The following is a 20363-nucleotide window of genomic DNA, read 5'->3' on the forward strand; positions in this document are numbered from 1 at the left end:
GACACATATCGAGAGCTGTTTGCTTCCACATATATATACACACACATATATGTACATACTATCTACATATTTTTCTGATATTTTTCAAATAAAGAAATGCGCTAATGAAGTGAGCTGAGAAATGTTGTTTTTTCTGTTTTGGTTGTGGCTTTTCATAAGAGTCGCCAATACATTAATTAATCATGGAACATTCTTAGGGCTATGGCCAAAGTCTTGGAGCATCGTGTGATTAGAGTTCCGCTTTTTTCCTAGCAGTGTTAACTTTTTCTCAGTTTTTGCTTGGCCGGGTTAACTGAAACGAAAACGCAGTTAGCTAGAGCGCAAAAACAAAAGCAACAGCATAGTTATAGCTACGAGTGATATTAACATATCATTATTATAGCCATTAGCACTTTTAATTGATGAGTTTTTGCTGCCGTCTCCGCGGCTTATATATATATTTTTTTTTTCGACTCGGCCCGACACTGCAGCCGACTTGCCAATCCATTTGTCAATGGCAAAACCATAAAAAAAGTATATGAAAATGAAATAAGAACAAGAGGAAGAACACTGAGCATGAGTAAAGAAACCGACGGAGCCAACCGTTGTAGATGGCCGCGGGTGTATTTGGTATCATGAATATCTTGATAGACAGAAAAAGTTTGTCAGAATAATCAGTGAATGGACAGCCGAATGAAAGAGTATCATAAAATAATTCACTTCTGCAAACAGCTCAATCTTTCGATAGTGAATGTTTCGAAGAAGCAAATGATTTATTTAGTTAAATATTATGTTAACGATGAAGCTGGAAATTTCAAATATTCATAGCAAATAATAATAAGATTATAATAGATTTTAAATATATGCTATTGCTTAATTGTTTTTATTGTTATGTTCACAGTTTAATTTATCTACAGCAATATAAATTAAATATTTAAATAGCGAATATGCTCAGAATTTCTATATCTCTTGTTCTAATACATAACGTTATGTATATATATGTGTATATATATACATGTATATTTATATTACAAATTAAGCCGCCTCGAGACGCTGAACAAGCCTATTGACCGTGTCTCCGAGCCATCTTTGGTTCGGCTATAATCAAGACAAACGGTAGTCATATCTGAATTTTATTTAGTTATTTTATTTTTTTAATATTTTCTAAATCAATATAATATATTTTCATATTTTCTAAAAATCATGTGCTAAAACAAATAAATAATATTTTAAATAAACTACACTTCGAGAGTTGCACCAGAGAGAATAGAGAATAATAATATAATTATGACAAGTAGTGCTTGAATTAAACGGCTACTAATATATAAAATATTGAAAGGCTATTCCATATAAAGTCCAGTTAAAACTGAAACCTAATAAAACAGTACAAATTTAAAGACAGATAATGAAACATTTCACTTTAAATCATAATCAAAACCACCTTTAATTTTCTTGATTATGATGAATATGAGTATCTTGCTTATCCTATAGATATATCTGAATACAGTGACAGATGTTAAAGCTCAGTTGGAAATGAAATTGTAAGCCCTTGACTGAGACGCATTCACCAATTCGCTTGGCAGATGTTTTTGAATGTGTTGTGCCCCAAAGACGACCTTTGTATAATTAATTGAGTGTTTCTAACTGGACTCGTCGGCGCTGGGGGTCAAACTCTAACGACAGACAACGTCCGTCTCAGTCTCTCTCCCTCCCTCTTTTTCTCTCACTGTCTGTCCACCAGTCTCGCAGTCTGTCCAGCTGTCCGTCTCTCAGCACGTTTCATTGATGAATTTTGACAGTTTCTTAAATTTTGGGTTAATGATTGGAGCGGCCAAAAGGCAAAAGAAGAACAAATATACATATCTCAATACATATTTATGTATGTATGTACACAGTGAATACATTGATCTTAAAGCGCGTTGGTTCCCGCAAATTCATTAGCGAAAATGCAATTAAGTAAGGTTTTGTTTTATTCTTTACACCCTTTTACGTAGAGGAAATCGTTTTCGTTGATGTTGGCAAACATGTTTGTTAACTTGAATATTTTTTGGACTTATCAAAATAGTTTGGATTGCATGTTTTCTAATGATAACATAACTGAGATAGAGATATATATATGTATATACTATATATGTATTCAAACACAAAGTCTTTGGATATCGCATGACGCATTTAGCATTCCTTTGGATTCCTTGGAAAACGTGCCCATATCTAACAACTGGCAATTAAACCTGCCTAACATACACACGCACATATACACTCGTATTTAATACCGTTACGCGCCTAGGTGAGGCCTTACTGAGGCCCACTGTGCTTGGAGCGCATGCCCCTTGTTTTGAAGAAAAAGGCTTTGGGGCAACTTCACAATGTTCCGAATTGCAGGCCTTGGCGCATGTTAGACACAAGTCTGATTCTGCGGGCTTGGGCACTGCCACGCCCCCAGACGCCAATTATGTTTGGCGGGGCAAGGCGAAGGATGTGCCGCGAGCACAGGATATGCTTAAAACGGCGGCGCGACAGGCAGCAGAAAAAGAATAAAAAAAAAACTTTAGTTGAAAAAATTAAGTCAAACTACAAAAAAAAAAATGAAAGTTTGCTTAACATTTGATTTTGTTGTTGATATCGAATTAATATCAAATACCAGGCGTTGGCCAAGACGGGCTGGGCGACAACTGCCCGGCGGCCTTAACGGAAATGGAAATGATGCGCGAGGCAGAGGCAGAGGCAGAGACAGAAACAGAGGTAGAGGCATGGGCAGGGGCATCACTCTCGGCACACAGAGTGGAGCAATTAGGCAGCGCCCCATTGGACGTGGCATTAAATTGTGAGCTGAAAGTGGCAGATACATCAAAAGTGAACGCAATCCATCATCTTGCGAATCACGGCGTGATGAGTGCCGCCAACAGTTCAAGCAAAGCCGCTGACGCAGTCGCAACAACAGCTCCAGCTTCAGCCGCAGCTCCAGCTCTATGTCCAGCCTCAGCTCTTTCTTTTTCACGTCGGCATCCTTTTGACTTACTTTTTTTGGGGGATTTTATGTTGATGATCCCTGAGACTGACGCGTTCGCCGCACGAGCTAAAAATCATAAAAATTTGCTGTGTATTTACTGTTTGCCCCTCTTAACTACCGTTAGGCGAGCGCACCTTTAACAGATTTCAAACTACAAGATACGAAAACTAGAGTTGCGCGCCTTTTTTATAAATGGTCAAGGTCACAATTAATTGCGGGTCTGGCGATGGCGACTTCCTATATAACCAGCTTGACTTAAAACTAATGCCGCCTGATCTACTTTCGGCCTGAGCGGAGCAATTAAAACAATTACCTTTTACCCCACTGCAACGCGAGCTTGTGACGGTTGTCTGTGTATTTGTGTGTGTTAACTATTTGCTGTAGCTCTATCTTAGCTGGTCGTTGTATCTGTAGATGTAGATATGTCTGTGTAATTTTAGAATTGGATGAAACTGTCGTGTGTATCTGTGTTGCTAAACAGCTTTAAAAGTAGTTAAATCTGTGTCTGTATCTGTATCTGTATCTGTATCTGTATCTGTATCTGTATCTGTATCTGTATCTGTATCTGTATCTGTATCTGTATCTGTATCTGTATCTGTATCTGTATCTGTATCTGTATCTGTATCTGTATCTGTATCTGTATCTGTATCTGTATCTGTATCTGTATCTGTATCTGTATCTGTATCTGTATCTGTATCTGTATCTGTATCTGTATCTGTATCTGTATCTGTATCTGTATCTGTATCTGTATCTGTATTTGTATCTGTATCTGTATCTGTATCTGTATCTGTATCGTATCTGTATCTGTATCTTGTATCTCTATCTCTATCTGTATCTGTATCTGTATCTGTATCTGTATCTGTATCTGTATCTGTATCTGTATCTGTATCTGTATCTGTATCTGTATCTGTATCTGTATCTGTATCTGTATCTGTATCTGTATCTGTAGCTGTATCTGTATCTGTATCTGTATCTGTATCTCTATCTGTATCTCTATCTGTAGCTGTACTATCTGTATCTGTATCTGTATCTGTATCTGTATCTCTATCTGTATCTGTATCTATCTGTAGCTGTATCTGTATCTGTATCTCTATCTGTATCTCTATCTGTATCTCTATCTGTATCTGTAATCTGTTCTGGTATCTGTATCTGTATCTGTATCTGTAGCTGTATCTGTATCTGTATCTGTACTGTATCTGTATCTGTATTGTATCTGTATCTGTCTGTATCTGTATCTGTATCTGTATCTGTATCTGTATCTGTATCTGTACTGTAATCCTGTATCTGTATCTGTATCTGTATCTGTATCTGTATCTTCTGTATCTGTATCTGTATCTGTATCTGTATCTGTATCTGTATCTGTATCTGTATCTGTTATCTGTATCTGTATCTGTATCTGTATCTGTATCTGTATCTGTATCTGTATCTGTATCTGTATCTGTATCTGTATCTGTATCTGTATCTGTATCTGTATCTGTATCTGTATCTGTATCTGTATCTGTATCTGTATCTGTATCTGTATCTGTATCTGTATCTGTATCTGTATCTGTATCTGTATCTGTATCTGTATCTGTATCTGTATCTCTATCTGTATCTCTATCTGTATCTGTATCTGTATCTGTATCTGTATCTCTATCTGTATCTCTATCTGTATCTGTATCTGTATCTGTATCTGTATCTGTGTCTGTATATCTTTTGGTTGGTGATTGCAGGGCTTTTCCCTGGAATCGCTTGAATCTTAGCCATATCACGCCCATTAGCGACAATCAATCTCGGCCACGATGCAACAACCACAACAACAACAATTCAGTGATAAAGTTTTAGTTTTCTTTCCTTTTTTTGTATTCTTACCGCCTTTTTTGCTGTTTGGCTTTTTATTTACGAATGCGACTGCCAGATAACCCATAATTATGAAATTATTATTGAGCGCCAAGTTTGACTTCAAAGCCGAGCCATAAAACTGTATATGAAATATACAGCGAAAAATTATTATAGATATGCCTATACGGGATATGTCTATATGTATATATATGACGTCTTGCCTTGCCGTCGGAAAAGCAACATTTTATTTTTGTCTCTTCATTTCACTTCGTTTTCGGTTTCGTTTGCGTTTTGTGTATGTAACAGGAAACGCTGGCGGCGCAGGAAGTTGCATAAAATAAAAAAATATATATGTAAAAGAAGATGAATCTTTAATATTTATATACAAGTGACAAGTTTAATTTAAACTAAACTTAATTAAATAAATATATATTTGGAGAAAATTAAATATATATAAAAAAATTTTTTTGTTTTAAGTATGCCAAAAATTAAATAATCATACCATTGAAAACAAAGTTTATACACAGAGCTAAGTTGACTCCAGTCAAGCAGGTTGTTTACCCCTGCAACTGTTTAATATTAAAGACCAAAATACAAATGAATTTATGCAAGAAGCCCGCTAGGCAAATACACACAAAAAACAAACAAACTGTCGAAAAGCTAAAGAAGGCGTTCTAGGAATTTCTTGAAGGCAATGCCACGATGCACAGGATGCGGCTTGTTATGTGTTTTTCGGGGCTGCTTTTGAATATTTATGCGAAATGCAAAACAGAGGGTTGCAGGTCCTTCAACGTTGCAAGTTGCACGTTGCACATGCTGAATGCCGTTATGAGTTATTATGCACGCCTGCCAAGAAGTCAATCACCTGGTCCAAGTCCTGGCAGTTGCCAAATCAAATGCCCATATATAGCTATATACATATCTGGGCTCTGTCACTGGCTTGGTCGCTGCAACGAGGACAACCTGTAATTTTCAAATCTGGCGCAACAAATGCAAAACTTTTGCGAATGTATCTGTATGGATTGCATATGGAGCCGCAGAAATGGCGCACCAAACGAAAGATACTTTGAATGCGAGCAGCAGCAAGAGTAATTGGTGGAAACGAGATGGATAGAGAGATCGAGCGAGAGAAGGATGTTCAACGGAACGCATGTTCTTTGAAAATTGCCCATAATTATGCGAACGAACTTCAAACTGATTGTTTCTACCGGCAAGCAGCAAGCAGCAACAGCAACAGCAACAGCGGCGGCGGCGGCGTCGGCCATGGCCATGGCTGTCCAAAAACCGCGTCTGTGTGTTGCATGCAACATAGCCGAGTGGTCCATCTCAGCAGCAGACTCAACCCCAGCCGGGCTTTAAGATCGGGAATCGCTGCCCGTTTGCTGCAGTGAAAGAGAATGACTGTAATTACGCATCACTTTTTCTTAATTTTCATGCTGTGCATCTTCCTCGTCTGTTGCTGGTGGTGATGCTGCTCGTACTGTTGGTTGGTGTTGTTGGTGGTGGTGGTGGGGCCCACCATTTTGGCTTGGGAAGCTGTAGAGGATTTGGACACTGAACTTGACCCACAAGACAAGACAAGTATGTTGTTAGCTGGGCTTGGATGCTGTGGTGGTATTTGTATGTGTGTGCGTTTTTTTCGGTGAGAAATAAAAAATACGTCCCAGAGTTTTAGAAAATTACTTGTTGCGTGTTGCGTTTCCAAAAACATTTTGCGTGTCTTTTTGTTGTTTGTTGATTTCTTCTTTTTGTTCACTTCCTTCAAATCTAATTTAAAAGATACAAAATTTTAAATTATGGGGTTTTCTTTATTGCCAAAAATGTTTTCGTGTTTTTTTTTTATGATTGCGTCTACGTGCTATGAAAAGGTTAAAATTACGCGCCAGCAATTCGGATGCAGATGCCAGACGGGTGATACGCATATGTCGGAAGTGCTGAATGTCAAAGTCTTTTGTTCAAGACTAACAAACACAACTGCAATAAAATAGTCGATTTTAAAATACCTATTAAATAACTCTAGTTAAACTTTTGAATTGATAAAGATAAAAATACATTTTATTTAAATGCACTTAACAAATGTCTAAAGATTTTTATGAAATTTTCCCACTCGTATTTTGAATTATAACGTAAAGCTCGATTTGCTGCTCAAGTGTTGAGCAACACCCATATTTGCAATGTTTTACACACTAGTAATTTAAGGAGTTATCGACTGCCGCCACAGTTCGCGATAGATTTGCAGCACTGCAAGAACTTTTGTTATTGTTATGGTTTAGTTATTAAATGAATTATTACGATGGAAACAGATACAAATATTGCGGATATGACAGATGTTTCGTTTGCGGACTTCGAAACGAAAACCAGCGATGAAAATGCTAATTACAATAGCTATGGCCAATGCCAGTCTAAGCATGATATGTCTATGACACTCGACTTGTCGCTGGGCCAAAAGCCTGAGCAGCTCTTCGCAACTGATCAAACGCCAACACCAACACGTTTGATCAAAAACTGTGAGGAGGTGGGCTTGTTTGATGATCTGCAGCATGTGAACCCATTCGACATAGGATTTCAGCGGGCCGCCGAGCAAAATGCGGTGGCAGGGAACGCGCCGGAGACACCAAAACGTTCTGAAGCACCAGCAACGGATGGCGATTCGCTGCACACGCCGCAGGTTTATCCTCTGGAAACACCAGCAATTAGTGCAGCAAATCAAACAGTTAGCCAGAATAGCAGTCCACTGGACGTGCCAGTTACCCATGTGGAGGACCTACTGGCAACGCCTGCAATAGTACCTGAACCACCTGCAGTTCAAGGTCCGCCACCATTGCAACTAATACAACCACCTGTGATCACGTGGGTGCTGCCAGCGCAAACGCTACCCATTACTACGATACCTGCCACCATAAGTAAACCCGTGCCTTCTAAGCAAACTGGGCGACCCTTTATCTTGCCCAAGCCCAGCGTAGCTGGCCAAAACAAAGCCCCAACTGGGCCTACAACACAGAATACAGTGCCAGTCAATGAGCCGAGCAGTGCTAGTCTAACGCCCACGTCACAGCTGCCCATCAAGGAACGCCTCAAGGCCATACTCAACAACAGCCACAACAGTAATCGAAAACAACGCAGCTTTTCATCACCCCCCAAGGCGAAGGCAGCGATCAAACGCAACGAGGATTGCATGGAACGACGTCGGGCAGCTGCCTCACGCTATCGCGACAAGATGCGCAATGCGCATAGAGATCTAAAGGAGCACAATGCCCAGCTGCAGCAACAGATAAGCAAACTCAACGAACGCGTTGCAGCTTTAGAGCGCGAATTGCTACAACAATACAACAATAATGCGAGTGGTAAGCGAATCCTTATATGCGACAAGCGCGATTTGATACCTAAAGAGAATTTCCATGCCTTTCTCCTCCACTAGTTATTGGCAATCATCTGCAAATACCGCCATCTAGCATACACCTGGTCATCAATGTGCCCAAGATGTTAGTGCCTGGTCAGCGACTGGATCAGAAGTAGGCTTGGATGTAGATAGGATTAAAACCTTGTACATAAAATAATATGCATAGGTTAGTATATGTACATGCATATATAGCTGAACAGTGACAACAGAATAGGGAATGGTTTCAAATAACAAATTGAAAAAAGAGTTGTTTGTACCTTTATAAAACTTACTTTAAGTTAACTCTTTGAAAATCTACTCCATCATGTGACATGCTTCTTCATTAAATTAACTTAAGAGATTGTAAAAGGAAAGTTTTTTGTATATCTATTATATTTATTTAAAATTGTATAGTATATATAAAATTTAATAGTTAAGCTCCACAGGTTTCCAGTGTTGTTCAATGCGCTTCCTCTATAAGCACAACAAATTTTATAATCTATAACCACTAACTCTCGGGTCAGTGCTATAACTTAATTTACATGTATATTATAATACAATTTGGTTGCATATATATTTATTAAAGCGTCTTAAGGCTTGAGGACATCTAAAAAAAATTATTTACTAAAAAATTGTCTATATATAATTATAAAAATATTTTACACATAGAAATGTTACAGCCAATCTATTTGTATATAATAAATATGTTATAAATTATGAAACATAAGCATAAAAATATTGTGTTAGTTTTTATTTGTTAATAATGCACAATTTTGATGTTAATTAATTAAATGATGTTAGCTAATAAGTCTTTGCTACGTAATTTCGTAATTAATATTTGTACAGATTTGTTAAAATATTCAAACTAAACAAGTTTTAGCTTTTATAGCTCAGTTCTTTTCAATATATGTATATTGCCCCGATTATTGACTGTTGCTCTCGCTATTTAAAATATCTGTCAATTCTTGTTGTATCTCATGAATGGAGTACTCTATAGCTTTGAGTTTCGACGGAGTTGATGCTTGTTCCGTGGAATTTTGCACTTGCTCCATGGTCATCTGTTGGCGATCGATATAGGTTTATATAGTATGCGTATTTATAAATAGTTCAATCATATCACTCACCTCTCTCAATTGTTTCTTAAGCTTATCACTTTCGTTGCGCATTTTTTGCACCTCTTCGTAGTATTTGACGGTCAGAGGTGAATCGAGCAGACAGCTGGAATAGCGCTGTGCCATTAGCTCCATCTCCTGGTTGCGTATTTCATCCTCGGCGAAGAGCATCTCTTGATTTTGACGGCGTCGCTCGCGCTCCACACTGCGCATCAGCCCATCAATGTCCTTTTCCATTTCCAAGATCTTGCGACGCTGCTCCGTCTCCTGCAGCTTAGACAGCACCTCACATTTGCGTTGTCGTGCCTCCATTTGATAGGTCAGCAACATTTTGCGATGACAGGCAATGCGCTCCTCCTCGCGATGAATGGTGTCCTGATAGAGCTGTTCCATTTCCTTGATGCGACGAGCATGCTCCTCCTGCTTGAGACCCTCCTGAAGGCGTTCCTTCATTTGGATCTCCTCCAATTCCAATTTGCGTAAGCGCGCGTCAATCTCCTGCTGCTGTTTAATCAGCTCATCACTAAGTTGCTCCTGTTGCTCGATCCACTCCCTGGGATATTTTAAAAACTTGGGATAGACGCCCTTGGGTATGGGCTTAAAGGGAGGCATAAAACGCTCTGGATGCACCTCGGTAGCACAATGGCTCATTAGCTTACGGGCGCGGTTCAACCATTTCGTGACATCGATCGGCATCTGCTCGTGGAAGAAGTCAACCACCTCCGACTTTTCAGGCAGACGCATAATTATCTCCCGTTGCATCATATTATAAGCAACAATTACGAATACAATAAAGTATGGAGGATTTGTTAAAATATTGTCCCACAACACCAGCCACTGCTGCTCGTCCAGAACCTCGGCGAAGCCATTGGTGAGCAACGACCAGGCATAATCCTTTGGCTGCACATCCATTGCAGCATAGAACTTGGACAGCTGCTTATCGTGCACCTGCAACACGTTTTCGCACAAGCCCAGATAATTGCCTGGCGGCATTGGATGGAATTCAAAGCATAATTCCATATGGTTGAGCAATAGCGTCACAAGCAGCTCAAATACCACCAAACTATTCTTGGTCATCTGCTTAACAAACGGATAGATAAGATCCGGCATAAAGTCCGTGTGGCCAAACACCTTGCACCAATGAGCCAAGCAACTCCACACTTTGATAACGGCTCGTCTCTGGGCGTCGCTCTTCACCTTTATCTTAGCAGCACGTTGCTTGACCACTTGAGGCTGTCCGTGTTTAAGCAGCGCTTGGAACTGGGCAGTGTTAGAGGGTAGCTCCAGCAACACACTCCATATAATGAATCTATATTTCTCCGGATAAAACCCATACTCAGCGAGCATAGCTTCCAAGCGCTCACGTTTCAGTAGCTTTCGTAGCTCCAGATTCATTGGGCCACTGATAAGACCAGGCAGCTTGGCCGCCGGTTGCTTTAGTGCGGCGCGCACCTTCGAGATGCACTTCGTCTGTGCATGTAGTGAATTATAAAGCCGGCAAGTGGACCATACATTCACCTCACCACTTTTAGACAATAAACTAAGCAGCTTGCCATCACGACTAACACTTAGGCTCAAAGCATTTGAACGTTGCACGATTAATTTGTATTCCGTCTGCATCAGATCGAGCATAACAGCCATGCCGGTAGCTGTGATGGCAAACAGAATGCGATTCTTGGGTTGTGCCAGCAGCACGAATTGCTTCAAAATGAAGTCCCGGAGTTTGAACAGCTTTTCCAAGTCCAAGGATGCTGTGTTGAGCATCATCAAATATCCATCCACTGTGCTCAACAAGAGTTTATTACCATTTGGAGAGAAACTATAGGCAAGTAGTTTGCCATCGGAAAAATGCTGATCATCGTACTTAAATGCCAGCTCATCGTCCAAGTTGTCCTCCTCCTCATCATATTCAGCACGCAAAGCAATCTCTGGTATCTTTGACGTGTCACCTCGCATCAAACGTATCTTGCGATCGCGTGCTTTGATGGGTTGCGAAATGTACACCGTTCCCAGATTAGAGCTGGACCAGAGATGCACCGAGTCATTGGTGAAGCATGTGAAAAACTTATCCGATTTGGGTAGAAAACTGGCAAACTTCAATGTATATCTGGAGTGATCAAACTCAAGTCTATGCGACAATTGCAACGTGGTAAAGTTCAATAGGACAGCCGTAGCTCCTAAGCGTATTAAGGTGTTGCATGCAGTGTTACTGTCAAGTCGATTTCCAAAGGAAACTTCATTAATAGCTGCGTCGCCCACTTTAGTGTGCAGCATAGGTGTCTTTTCTATATTAAAGATAAAGACACAGCCCGATTCAGTACCCACAATGTATTCACTATGCACCAGCGGTGAGGCCACCAACAGAGTTGCCTCTGGCACTTTGACACCCAGACGCCAATAGCGTTTGCACACAAAGTCAAAGATGTAGATGTTACCACTGTGTATGGGATAAAGTGTAAGATCTAGATTTATCTGCATAAATAATCAGTGAGTCTCACCGCCTGTCAATGACAACCAGTTTGTTGCTCATCTCATTAAAGCAGTAAGCAGCAATGCGAATCCTTACATCTTTGTCCACAGATTTGATTGTATTATGCACAGTGAGTATGTTTCTAAATGAAGGAAACATTGAATATATCATACAAATAACCAGAAAATTTATTTAAGATATACCCTTCCTCGTTTTGCTTCAGCTTAAATGGATATTTGTGCATGGGAACATCGCTCAAGCCTGCTGTGCTTCTGTGTAGCTCATTTATCCCTACTTTGTTTGGTTGTGTCTCAGTGGCGAGCTCCTTTTCAAACTCGCTATAGGCGCTGTCCAAGGTAGTTTCGCTCGCCATATCAATTTCCCAGTCTGAATCGCCATGCGTATCGTATTCATCTTCTGTCCCCTCATTTTGCACATTTTCTTTGGATTGGGAAATAGCCGGTCGAAAATAGTCTCCGTGAATCGAAATACTTTTTGCTGGAATTTCCATAGCTACCAAACTTTCAAAAAAAACAATTGACACTGTTTGGTTCACGAGCGAACTGGCACACCTGAACCTATCGATATTCGATACATGGATTTTGCATCAAACAGTTCAAAAATTGTGTGGAACAAGTTCAATTTGAATTTAAATTAATTCTGTCAGTAAATATTTGTGAGCTCTTTAAATCATAAATATTGTTGCATATCAAAATATTCAGCTGAAATAAAATCATTCACTTTGCAATATTCATATGAATGTGAGCTCCGTTCCACTTTCTAAAAAATCGACTGTATATCATTTAAAATTCCATTAAAAAACACCATTTGTGCACGGTTTATAACTATTATGTATATTATTTCAATCGAATATTTGTTTTGTGAATATATTTATTACTGTGAGATTGACTGTCGTCTTGGATGAAACTAGCTGCATTCAAATTGCTACATCCAATAATCGTAGACGGGCGCTTAAAATTAAACTCGATTTCAATTTAAAACATGCCTCCATATGGCGCATCGAAGCCATCGGAGCCATCCCGCATGGCATAACCAAACATGGTTGAATAGTTTATAACGTTTCCTATTAGCGTCAGCGTGCACGCAGTCCAACTTATCTGGAGGATTAAGCACAGATAAAGGTGTTATAGATATATTATAAATTGTATTTCTTTTTTTTGGAACTTACGACAGCCGAATGTGCCAAGACGATGGGCAAAGCAAAGGCGCTCAGCACCATACCAGCAGTAAGGAAAAGGGCGAATTCTGATTTCGGATTTGTTTCGTTGCTTGGGGTAGTTCGTTTCGATATGAAAACGGGCAACACAGACAAAACATAAAACAGCAGTACAAAGAATGGGTAAAATATCTTTGGAGTGGGCAGCGCACAGGCCAAGATTAGGAATGTCATCCCCAGTACCGTTAAAAATGCGCATATAATCAAACTGGAACAAAAAGTGCAGGTGTTATCAAATGCTGGAAAAACGCACACACATAGGTGTGCATATATATACATATATATTGTGTTGCGACTTACACTGTAGGTGTTGGTATTTTCGTTGTTGTTGGTGCGATGACAAGTGGACGGCGGCAAATACATTGAGTGGTATTAGGTAAACCATGTAAAAAGATAATAAATAGTTAGTCAATATCGTTGGGAACGTTATAGCTCCATTAATACCTTTCTCAGATCCCATTTTATTTGTTTATGATTTTTCTTTGTGGCTAGACTAAGAATATGATTCACGAATAACAATAATTAAGTATCGATAACATGTGTACATCAAAAGCAGTATTTTTAAGATTTAATATTATTTAGTATATTTTTGGTAGTAAAACGCGTTTTAAGAACAGAGTTTTTAAGCGGGGTATTCTGTATTTTAAATGCAATCAAAATGAACAGGAAAAAAACAACAAATTTATATAGTTATAAAGTCTAATTGACAGTTAAAGCAATTAAATCTATTTGGAGTTAAATAGCCTGTGGAATATGCGAGAATATTGAGCAGTTACATTTATCGAGATCGTAGAAGTGAAAAAAAAAATTGTTTTAATTAAAAAATATAGAGATCGATATGGTTATTGTAGACTAAAATTCAAGTAATGAAGCGAGTAAGAATATTTTTTAATTTTATTTTGCATGGGATACACTAATTCATAATTGATATGCTCAAATAACTCTTTACCTGAGCTTTCTATATTAAGTGGAAAGTCAAAGATGCGCAGCATTTATACGTTCCTGTGAATAGAAAGCTTTCGGGTTGAAAATTCATTGATAAAAATAAATTGCCCTATCCCAAACGAACAATTGTGGGGTTGCAAAAGTACATGTCAAACATCAAGTGTGTATAAGGATGTATGTATGGGTGTGTGTGTGTGCATGACTACGTAGCGGCCACCTGCTAGCTGTTCAAGGAGTCGAATCTGGCTTCGGCTTTTTCATGAATGCATGAATGTTTATTCAAAGAATCCCTGCACGCACACACGCACACAAACACACTTTCCTGTTCGGACGTGTCGAGCTTTTTTTGTGTACCATTAGAGCGCATGCGCCGGACTGCCTTCAGTGCTCTTTGTTGTTGGGCTCGGCCACAAAAGCTGCCCGCAACATTTAACAGCGCGGGGGCGGACATAACATTTGCGTCACAGCTACCAATTGCTGGTTTTGCTTGCTTTCGGGCTCATTCAGTATAACGGTATACGTCGGCGATTGAAGAACGCAAACACCTTCGAACGAGAAAAGTCAAATACTCTTAATTGGCAGCAGCCACACAAGTTTCCATAACTGGATTTCACTGCAATCAGAAATCTGAAAGAAAAGTGCAACATTTGACATTTGTGGCAGCCGGTGCAGGTGTAGTTGGCATTCAAATATCCGAGCGCAAAGTGCCGAGAGTCCAATTCCAGTTGAGGAAATTGCAAAGAAGATAGAAAATATTGCACACCCACGCGAATTCTGTGACCAGCAGCTGCCTGCTAATTGTATGCCTGTGTGTGTACGTGTGTGTGTCCGTGTGTATTGGTGTGAAAATCAATAAACTCTAAAGGCTGAAAGGGCAACAGCAGCTATGCACGGCTCGCATTAACACCGGCCATATGGTAACCAGTTGCCAAGTGTCTATACCGAAGTGTTAATTGAAAAAGCGAAGAAAAACAATTAAATTGCTTAAAAACCATTAAAACGGCAATAAACAGTTAAGCGAACGAGAGTGAAACGTACTACAATATGGCGAAGCGGATGGATATAAGCTGCGCACTGATTGCAATACTCATGTGCAGCATATTGGGTCACTGCGAGATGTCCGTTTACCCAGGTACATATGCCTAAAAATAGCACAAACCAACACACACATACATATTTACCGCCAGTTAGAGCTACGACTGTGTGTGTGCATGTCATTTAAACTTTTGCGTCGTGAATGGGGCTGAAGGGCGCCAGCAGCCGCTTGCCACTTCGTTTTGTGTATACTCTATACTAGATATGCATGAGTATAGTATAAGTGTGCATGTGTATGTGTGTGTGTGAGTGTGAGTGTGTGGGTGTCTATACATATATATCGCGCATCAAATATGCACGAATCAAACCAAAACACCCTAACACACACACACACGCACACTTAAAAAGCTGCAGCGAAAGCAGTTGGCGTGTATAGGTATGCGTGTGCGTGTATAGGTGTTAAAAGCAAAGCCAACCCAGATGCCACCCACACTATATATAGCCTATCGCCTGCTGGCTGCTTGAGTTCGAGTTAGTTGCAGTCTCAGCTTAACACGCTTTTTATAGCCTACTTTTCAGGGCAGCGCTGAAATTGTAATAAAGTTTTTCCAAGCACGTCACAGCGCGTCTTTATGTGTGTGTGCGCGTGCTCGGCTGTGTGTGTGTGTGCGCGTGTTAGTGTGTGCAGTAATTGGTCTATTTTAAGGCATTGGCAATTAAATTGACTTTTTGTTTGTCTATTCCGGTAGCATATTTAGTTTTATTTGGGCGTGTTCGCCGCAGCTCCAGCCTTACCTCCAATTTCTTTGACTTGTTGTGTTGCTTTCTATTTTTGGCTCTGCTTTTATTTTTGAACAGCAACTGGCACGCAATGTCCGTCTAATTAGCATTAGCTCTTTATCGCACTCTTTGACATTTTAGCATAATGAGAGCCCATGTCCACGCCCAACTGCGTTCAATTAATCAATTGCATTTCTCCTACTCTCTTTCTCTCTGCCAGGTCTGCGCCGGCGGCCTATACAGCCCTCGGCCATGGAGCCGCAGCGTTATGAGCAGCTCATGGAGGATCACGCTAGACGTCGACTGCAGCAGCAGTTCGAGCAGCAGCTGGAGCTGATTAATCAGCAGCTGTTGCGTCAGCGGCAATTGCTTAAGAACGAACAGTATCGTCGGCAGCAGGAGGAGGCCAAGGTGTTGGCTGAGATGAAGAACGATTACGACAGCAACAACAACAACTTGAATAATCAATATGACCAATACGACAACGTGGAAGGGGATGCGGCATATGGCAGTCCGCTGGATACGGTGCCAGATGTGATGCGACCGCCAATGCCCAATTTCGATAGCCTGGATAATAACTACAACCGGATTATTCCGAGTCAGTCGCGTGGCCGCATCGCCTTTGCCGTGGGTCCCAATGATGCGCGCTTCTTTGATACGGCCAACGATTTGTCGGGTGAGCTCGACTCGCGTGCCCTGGACGACTATGAGGAGTATGCACCGGCACCGGACGCTGGCTCCGAGGTGGTGACCGCCAAAAGCAAGCCCCAATCACCTGTGCAGTCCTCGCCGAAGCAGGAGCCACCCAAGCTCCTAGACACGGCCATCGCTAACTTCCATCGCATTAAGCCGCAGTCGGCAGCTGCTGCCGCAGTGGCCGGCGTCAATCTGCCCCAGACCAAGGAGTCACCCAATGAGATAAACGCACTGATTGATAAGCTGCAAAAGCAAAGCAAGTCCCCGCAGTCGGCCTATGCAGTCAACACAGGCGATGCCAACGAGCAGCTCGTCCTGCGTCAGCATCTGGGCATGAATAGTGAGATGGGCGTCTACCTTGTGGCCCTCATTGCGGGTGTCAGTGCGGCGGTAACTGTGGGACTTCTGGCACTGGGCGTTACTTGGTAAGTTTTAGATAAAGACGGGAATGTTAATTGAAAGCTTTACTAAGTTAGTTGATGCTTGAAGAGGAGAGAGAGAAGCGGTAAATGTGCAATTATTTCTCATGGAAAATAACAGAAAATAGTAAAATGAGAGAAAGAGAAAAAAGTTTTCTTAAGTAAAATTTATTATTTGTTAACCTAATCATTTCAACTCTTAATCTTAATCCTTTCTCTTACACACTAACTTGCTAATCATAGTCAACGCCGTTTATATCACTTATTCCCCTAATATAAAAAGCAAAACCGTAATCAGGATAAAAATATTCTTCAAATATTACGCATACGTCGCTTAAAAATAAACCTGCCTGTATGATTATGACTGACAAGGTAGTCTAAATATATTTTTCTTAGGCATTACGCATACGCACTGTCGCACGCAGAAGAGGTCCATACGTTTGAGAGTGACACATAACTTGCTTAAGCATATGTTTCTAGAATTTTACAAGTCGTGGGAAAATAACTCGTTTATTTGTAATACTTAAGTCATTTCCTTTGCATAAGAATTATTTCCGGTTGAATGAAATATTATTATGTTTTCTATACCCTGAACCCATTTTCAATGGGAAATCAGGGTAAATTGTTGTTTATTTTTTTTTTTTATTTTTTTTTTTTTTTTTGACTTTTTGGACGATAATCACTGCAGCTTAATAATAATAACTATTTTAATTGCATATTTGCATATTTTCGTTGCAAAACTAACCCATATGTTAACCTTTCTAACCCTTTACAGGTTCCATAATCGTAGCAAAGCCGCTGCAGACGTCGATTATCCAGCCTATGGTGTAACCGGACCCAACAAGGATGTCTCACCGTCGTGCGATCGCAAGCTGGCGCAGAGCGCTCAAATGTATCACTATCAGCACCAGAAGCAACAGATCATAGCCATGGAGAATTGTCAGGCGACCGACGGCAGCTGCGGCCTGTCCGACGTGGAGAGCGACGACGACAACGAGGAGGGCGACTATACCGTCTATGAATGTCCCGGCCTGGCGCCAACTGGTGAAATGGAGGTCAAGAATCCGCTCTTCCTGGACGAGACGCCGGCCACACCAGCTGCAAGTGTCAATGCTAATGCTAACACCAATGCTAGCAACGCAGCTCCCAACAACAACAACATTACGCAAGCCACGCCCCAACAGCCAGCCACACAGAAGAAGGGAACGGTTAAGCCGAATATGAATCTGTTGAATGCTGCGGCCAATGCAGCTGCCGCTGCTGCTGCCAAAGCCTCTGCCAGCGACGAGAAGAAGGAGAAGCGCAAGAGCAAGAAGTAAATTGTGTGCGAAAGGGACAAGAAACAGTCCGCTTCCCTTTATAACTCCCTCTCTCTCTCTATCTCTCTTGGCCTGGCTTGGTTAAGTAGAACTGATCCATTTTGTCAGCCAACAGTTACACATGAGACACACCCACACCCACACCCACACATATATACACTGGTACGCGTATGTACATAACACACACTCACACAAACACATACACAGATACGCGCGCGTTTGTATAGATTATGTATTCCTAAAGAAAGTCGCTGGAATTAAATTCCTCGAGTCAACAACTAGCTTGAACAGCACAAAGAAATCTCTCTCAACTTCCTTGCCCCCACTTTTGAGTGTAAGTCCTGAACTTATTATGTATATGCATTATGTATCGTTATCGTATCGTATCATAATCGTGTATTGCTATGGTGTAAGACATGCATATAATGTGAGCCCCCTGACCGCCCCCTGACCGCCGCCCCACTCCCTCCGTCCTTGATATGCCCCTTTTTTGCAATTGTTACCTGCTGTGTGCTCCGAAGTCGAGTCGAGTCGAGTCGAGTTGAGTTCAGTTGAGTCGAACCGACCGAGTCGAGCTATTGCGCAGCATTACCTGCTGTGCGGCTGTCAATCAAAAGCAGAATATATTGCACAAATAATAACACATTCATAATGAAATGACAAGCCTTCCTCTCCCCACACCCCCGCTCCTTGTGCATCATATGCTACTGATTCAATTTAAATACAATCCAAACAATGTGTACTTATTTATATTGTATTGTATTTTAACATTTTATTGTACTTTATATCAACACACTAACAAGAATCAATTTTTGAGTAAAAACAAACTATTTTAAAGTCTGCGTATTGGCATTGGAACAAGAAAAAAACAAAAACAAAACACATATAAAATTAAAACGTAAATTATATATTATTATAATTATTATATACATGCATATGAATGTATGTATGTAATATATACCTATTTGTGTAATTATTGTAACATACTTATATACAAAAGCCTAACGAAATTAATTACCTTTGGTATTTCCCCCCACTCCCCTTCCCCTATCCCCCAAAAAGGATAAACAAAATTGATTTACTAATACTTTTTATCGTACTACGCTTTGTGATCTTCAATTATCTGTGTCAATTTAGAAATACAATTCTGGTAACCAAAAACAACACACATACATAAGCATATATGTATATGTGTACACTTATATATGTATGTATGTAATTATCATATATATATATATATTGGAACTATTTGAAAGGCGTTGAATTATTTACAAGTATAACTTAACAATAATTTCCAGCACATTCATGTAAAGTAAATGAAAAACGACTGATAACACACACAAAAAACACGCGTCTATTGTACAAACAAAAGAGAAGAAAGAAAAACTAACGAAATTTATTTATTAATTAGCGAAAAATTAAACGAAACCAAAATTAAATGTAGCTGCTCCACGTTCCAAACAAAGAGAAGAAAAAAGCGAAAATTAACAAAATTAGCGCAACATTTTTCTCAATTGCTGTAAATAAACATGAAACAAATATATATACATATATTTAAACATAAGACACGAACAACAACCACGTAAACAATTGCGGCCGTAACAATACATTAAAGACGCTAGACGAAAAACTCAAGAGTTTAAAAATAAAGCAACTTTCAAAGAAATACAATAATACGAATAAAAAAAAATTAAAAATAAAATCTATGGAAGGAAACGAAAATAAGGAGTCTTCAACTGCTAAGCAGCTTGAATTAAAGCATGAAAAAAACTATTTTATATTGTTTTCAACAATACTAACAATTGGAATTGTACTTTGCTACAATAAAAAAATAATAAAACGAAAAACACAAACACAAAAACCAACTGCAAACGAAATGTTGAGTTTGAAATATATATTTTATGGTGTATTCCGATGAAGGACAAGGCGGTAAACCAAATATATGTGTATATATATATACATACAAATATATATATATGATTGATATCTTGAATGAAATCCAAAAAATACATAACATATATTTATGCATAAAGAATATAATTTAATTTATTTATGTATTATATGATAACCATAATAACACAAATTATACAATATGCATACAAAATAAATTAAACTAACCAAAATGAATTGCATTTTTATTCAATATAATATATAAAACAGG

At 39.7% G+C, this 20363-nt stretch overlaps 4 protein-coding genes across 4 annotated transcripts; 2 read left to right on the forward strand and 2 right to left on the reverse strand.

Annotated features, from left to right (window-relative positions):
* Nucleotides 1–7004: 7004 nt before the first annotated feature.
* Nucleotides 7005–9075, forward strand: Atf-2 (Activating transcription factor-2). The gene is made up of 2 exons (XM_018012671.2): nucleotides 7005–8154; nucleotides 8229–9075. Exons 1-2 carry the CDS (start codon nucleotides 7104–7106, stop codon nucleotides 8324–8326), a joined length of 1149 nt encoding a protein of 382 aa, XP_017868160.1. The 5' UTR covers nucleotides 7005–7103; the 3' UTR covers nucleotides 8327–9075.
* On the reverse strand, nucleotides 8914–12453 carry LOC108617042 (TBC1 domain family member 31). The gene is made up of 4 exons (XM_018012666.2): nucleotides 11975–12453; nucleotides 11800–11913; nucleotides 9314–11738; nucleotides 8914–9247 (listed from the first exon to the last, which is right to left on the reverse strand). Exons 1-4 carry the CDS (start codon nucleotides 12280–12282, stop codon nucleotides 9113–9115), a joined length of 2982 nt encoding a protein of 993 aa, XP_017868155.1. The 5' UTR covers nucleotides 12283–12453; the 3' UTR covers nucleotides 8914–9112.
* A 145-nt stretch (nucleotides 12454–12598) lies between these two features.
* Nucleotides 12599–13392, reverse strand: LOC108617048 (leptin receptor gene-related protein). Its single transcript, XM_018012674.2, has 3 exons — nucleotides 13309–13392; nucleotides 12961–13216; nucleotides 12599–12889 (listed from the first exon to the last, which is right to left on the reverse strand). Exons 2-3 carry the CDS (start codon nucleotides 13180–13182, stop codon nucleotides 12767–12769), a joined length of 345 nt encoding a protein of 114 aa, XP_017868163.2. The 5' UTR covers nucleotides 13183–13216; nucleotides 13309–13392; the 3' UTR covers nucleotides 12599–12766.
* Nucleotides 13393–14415: 1023 nt separating this feature from the next.
* Nucleotides 14416–20339, forward strand: LOC108617044 (uncharacterized). The gene is made up of 3 exons (XM_018012670.2): nucleotides 14416–15085; nucleotides 15989–16889; nucleotides 17659–20339. The coding sequence occupies exons 1-3, from the start codon at nucleotides 14998–15000 to the stop codon at nucleotides 18200–18202; spliced, it is 1533 nt and encodes a 510-aa protein (XP_017868159.1). The 5' UTR covers nucleotides 14416–14997; the 3' UTR covers nucleotides 18203–20339.
* Nucleotides 20340–20363: the final 24 nt, after the last annotated feature.

This window comes from Drosophila arizonae, chromosome 5, assembly GCF_054131065.1.
Source record: "Drosophila arizonae isolate 15081-1271.41 chromosome 5, UAZ_ARI_1.0, whole genome shotgun sequence".
Lineage (NCBI taxonomy): Eukaryota > Metazoa > Arthropoda > Insecta > Diptera > Drosophilidae > Drosophila > Drosophila arizonae.

What these genes read in the sequence shown, in the direction of transcription:
- Atf-2 (XM_018012671.2), top strand. Translation starts at nt 7,104, where the DNA reads ATGGAAACAGATACAAATATTGCGGATATGACAGATGTTTCGTTTGCG. An exon ending in ATACAACAATAATGCGAGTG is followed by an intron (nt 8,155 to 8,228) that starts GTAAGCGAATCC and finishes CTCCTCCACTAG; the next exon opens with TTATTGGCAATCATCTGCAA.
- LOC108617042 (XM_018012666.2), bottom strand. Translation starts at nt 12,282, where the DNA reads ATGGAAATTCCAGCAAAAAGTATTTCGATTCACGGAGACTATTTTCGA. An exon ending in CTGAAGCAAAACGAGGAAGG is followed by an intron (nt 11,914 to 11,974) that starts GTATATCTTAAA and finishes TCCTTCATTTAG; the next exon opens with AAACATACTCACTGTGCATA. An exon ending in CTGGTTGTCATTGACAGGCG is followed by an intron (nt 11,739 to 11,799) that starts GTGAGACTCACT and finishes TCCCATACACAG; the next exon opens with TGGTAACATCTACATCTTTG.
- LOC108617048 (XM_018012674.2), bottom strand. Translation starts at nt 13,182, where the DNA reads ATGACATTCCTAATCTTGGCCTGTGCGCTGCCCACTCCAAAGATATTT. An exon ending in TCTTGGCACATTCGGCTGTC is followed by an intron (nt 12,890 to 12,960) that starts GTAAGTTCCAAA and finishes TTAATCCTCCAG; the next exon opens with ATAAGTTGGACTGCGTGCAC.
- LOC108617044 (XM_018012670.2), top strand. Translation starts at nt 14,998, where the DNA reads ATGGCGAAGCGGATGGATATAAGCTGCGCACTGATTGCAATACTCATG. An exon ending in CGAGATGTCCGTTTACCCAG is followed by an intron (nt 15,086 to 15,988) that starts GTACATATGCCT and finishes TCTCTCTGCCAG; the next exon opens with GTCTGCGCCGGCGGCCTATA. An exon ending in CTGGCACTGGGCGTTACTTG is followed by an intron (nt 16,890 to 17,658) that starts GTAAGTTTTAGA and finishes AACCCTTTACAG; the next exon opens with GTTCCATAATCGTAGCAAAG.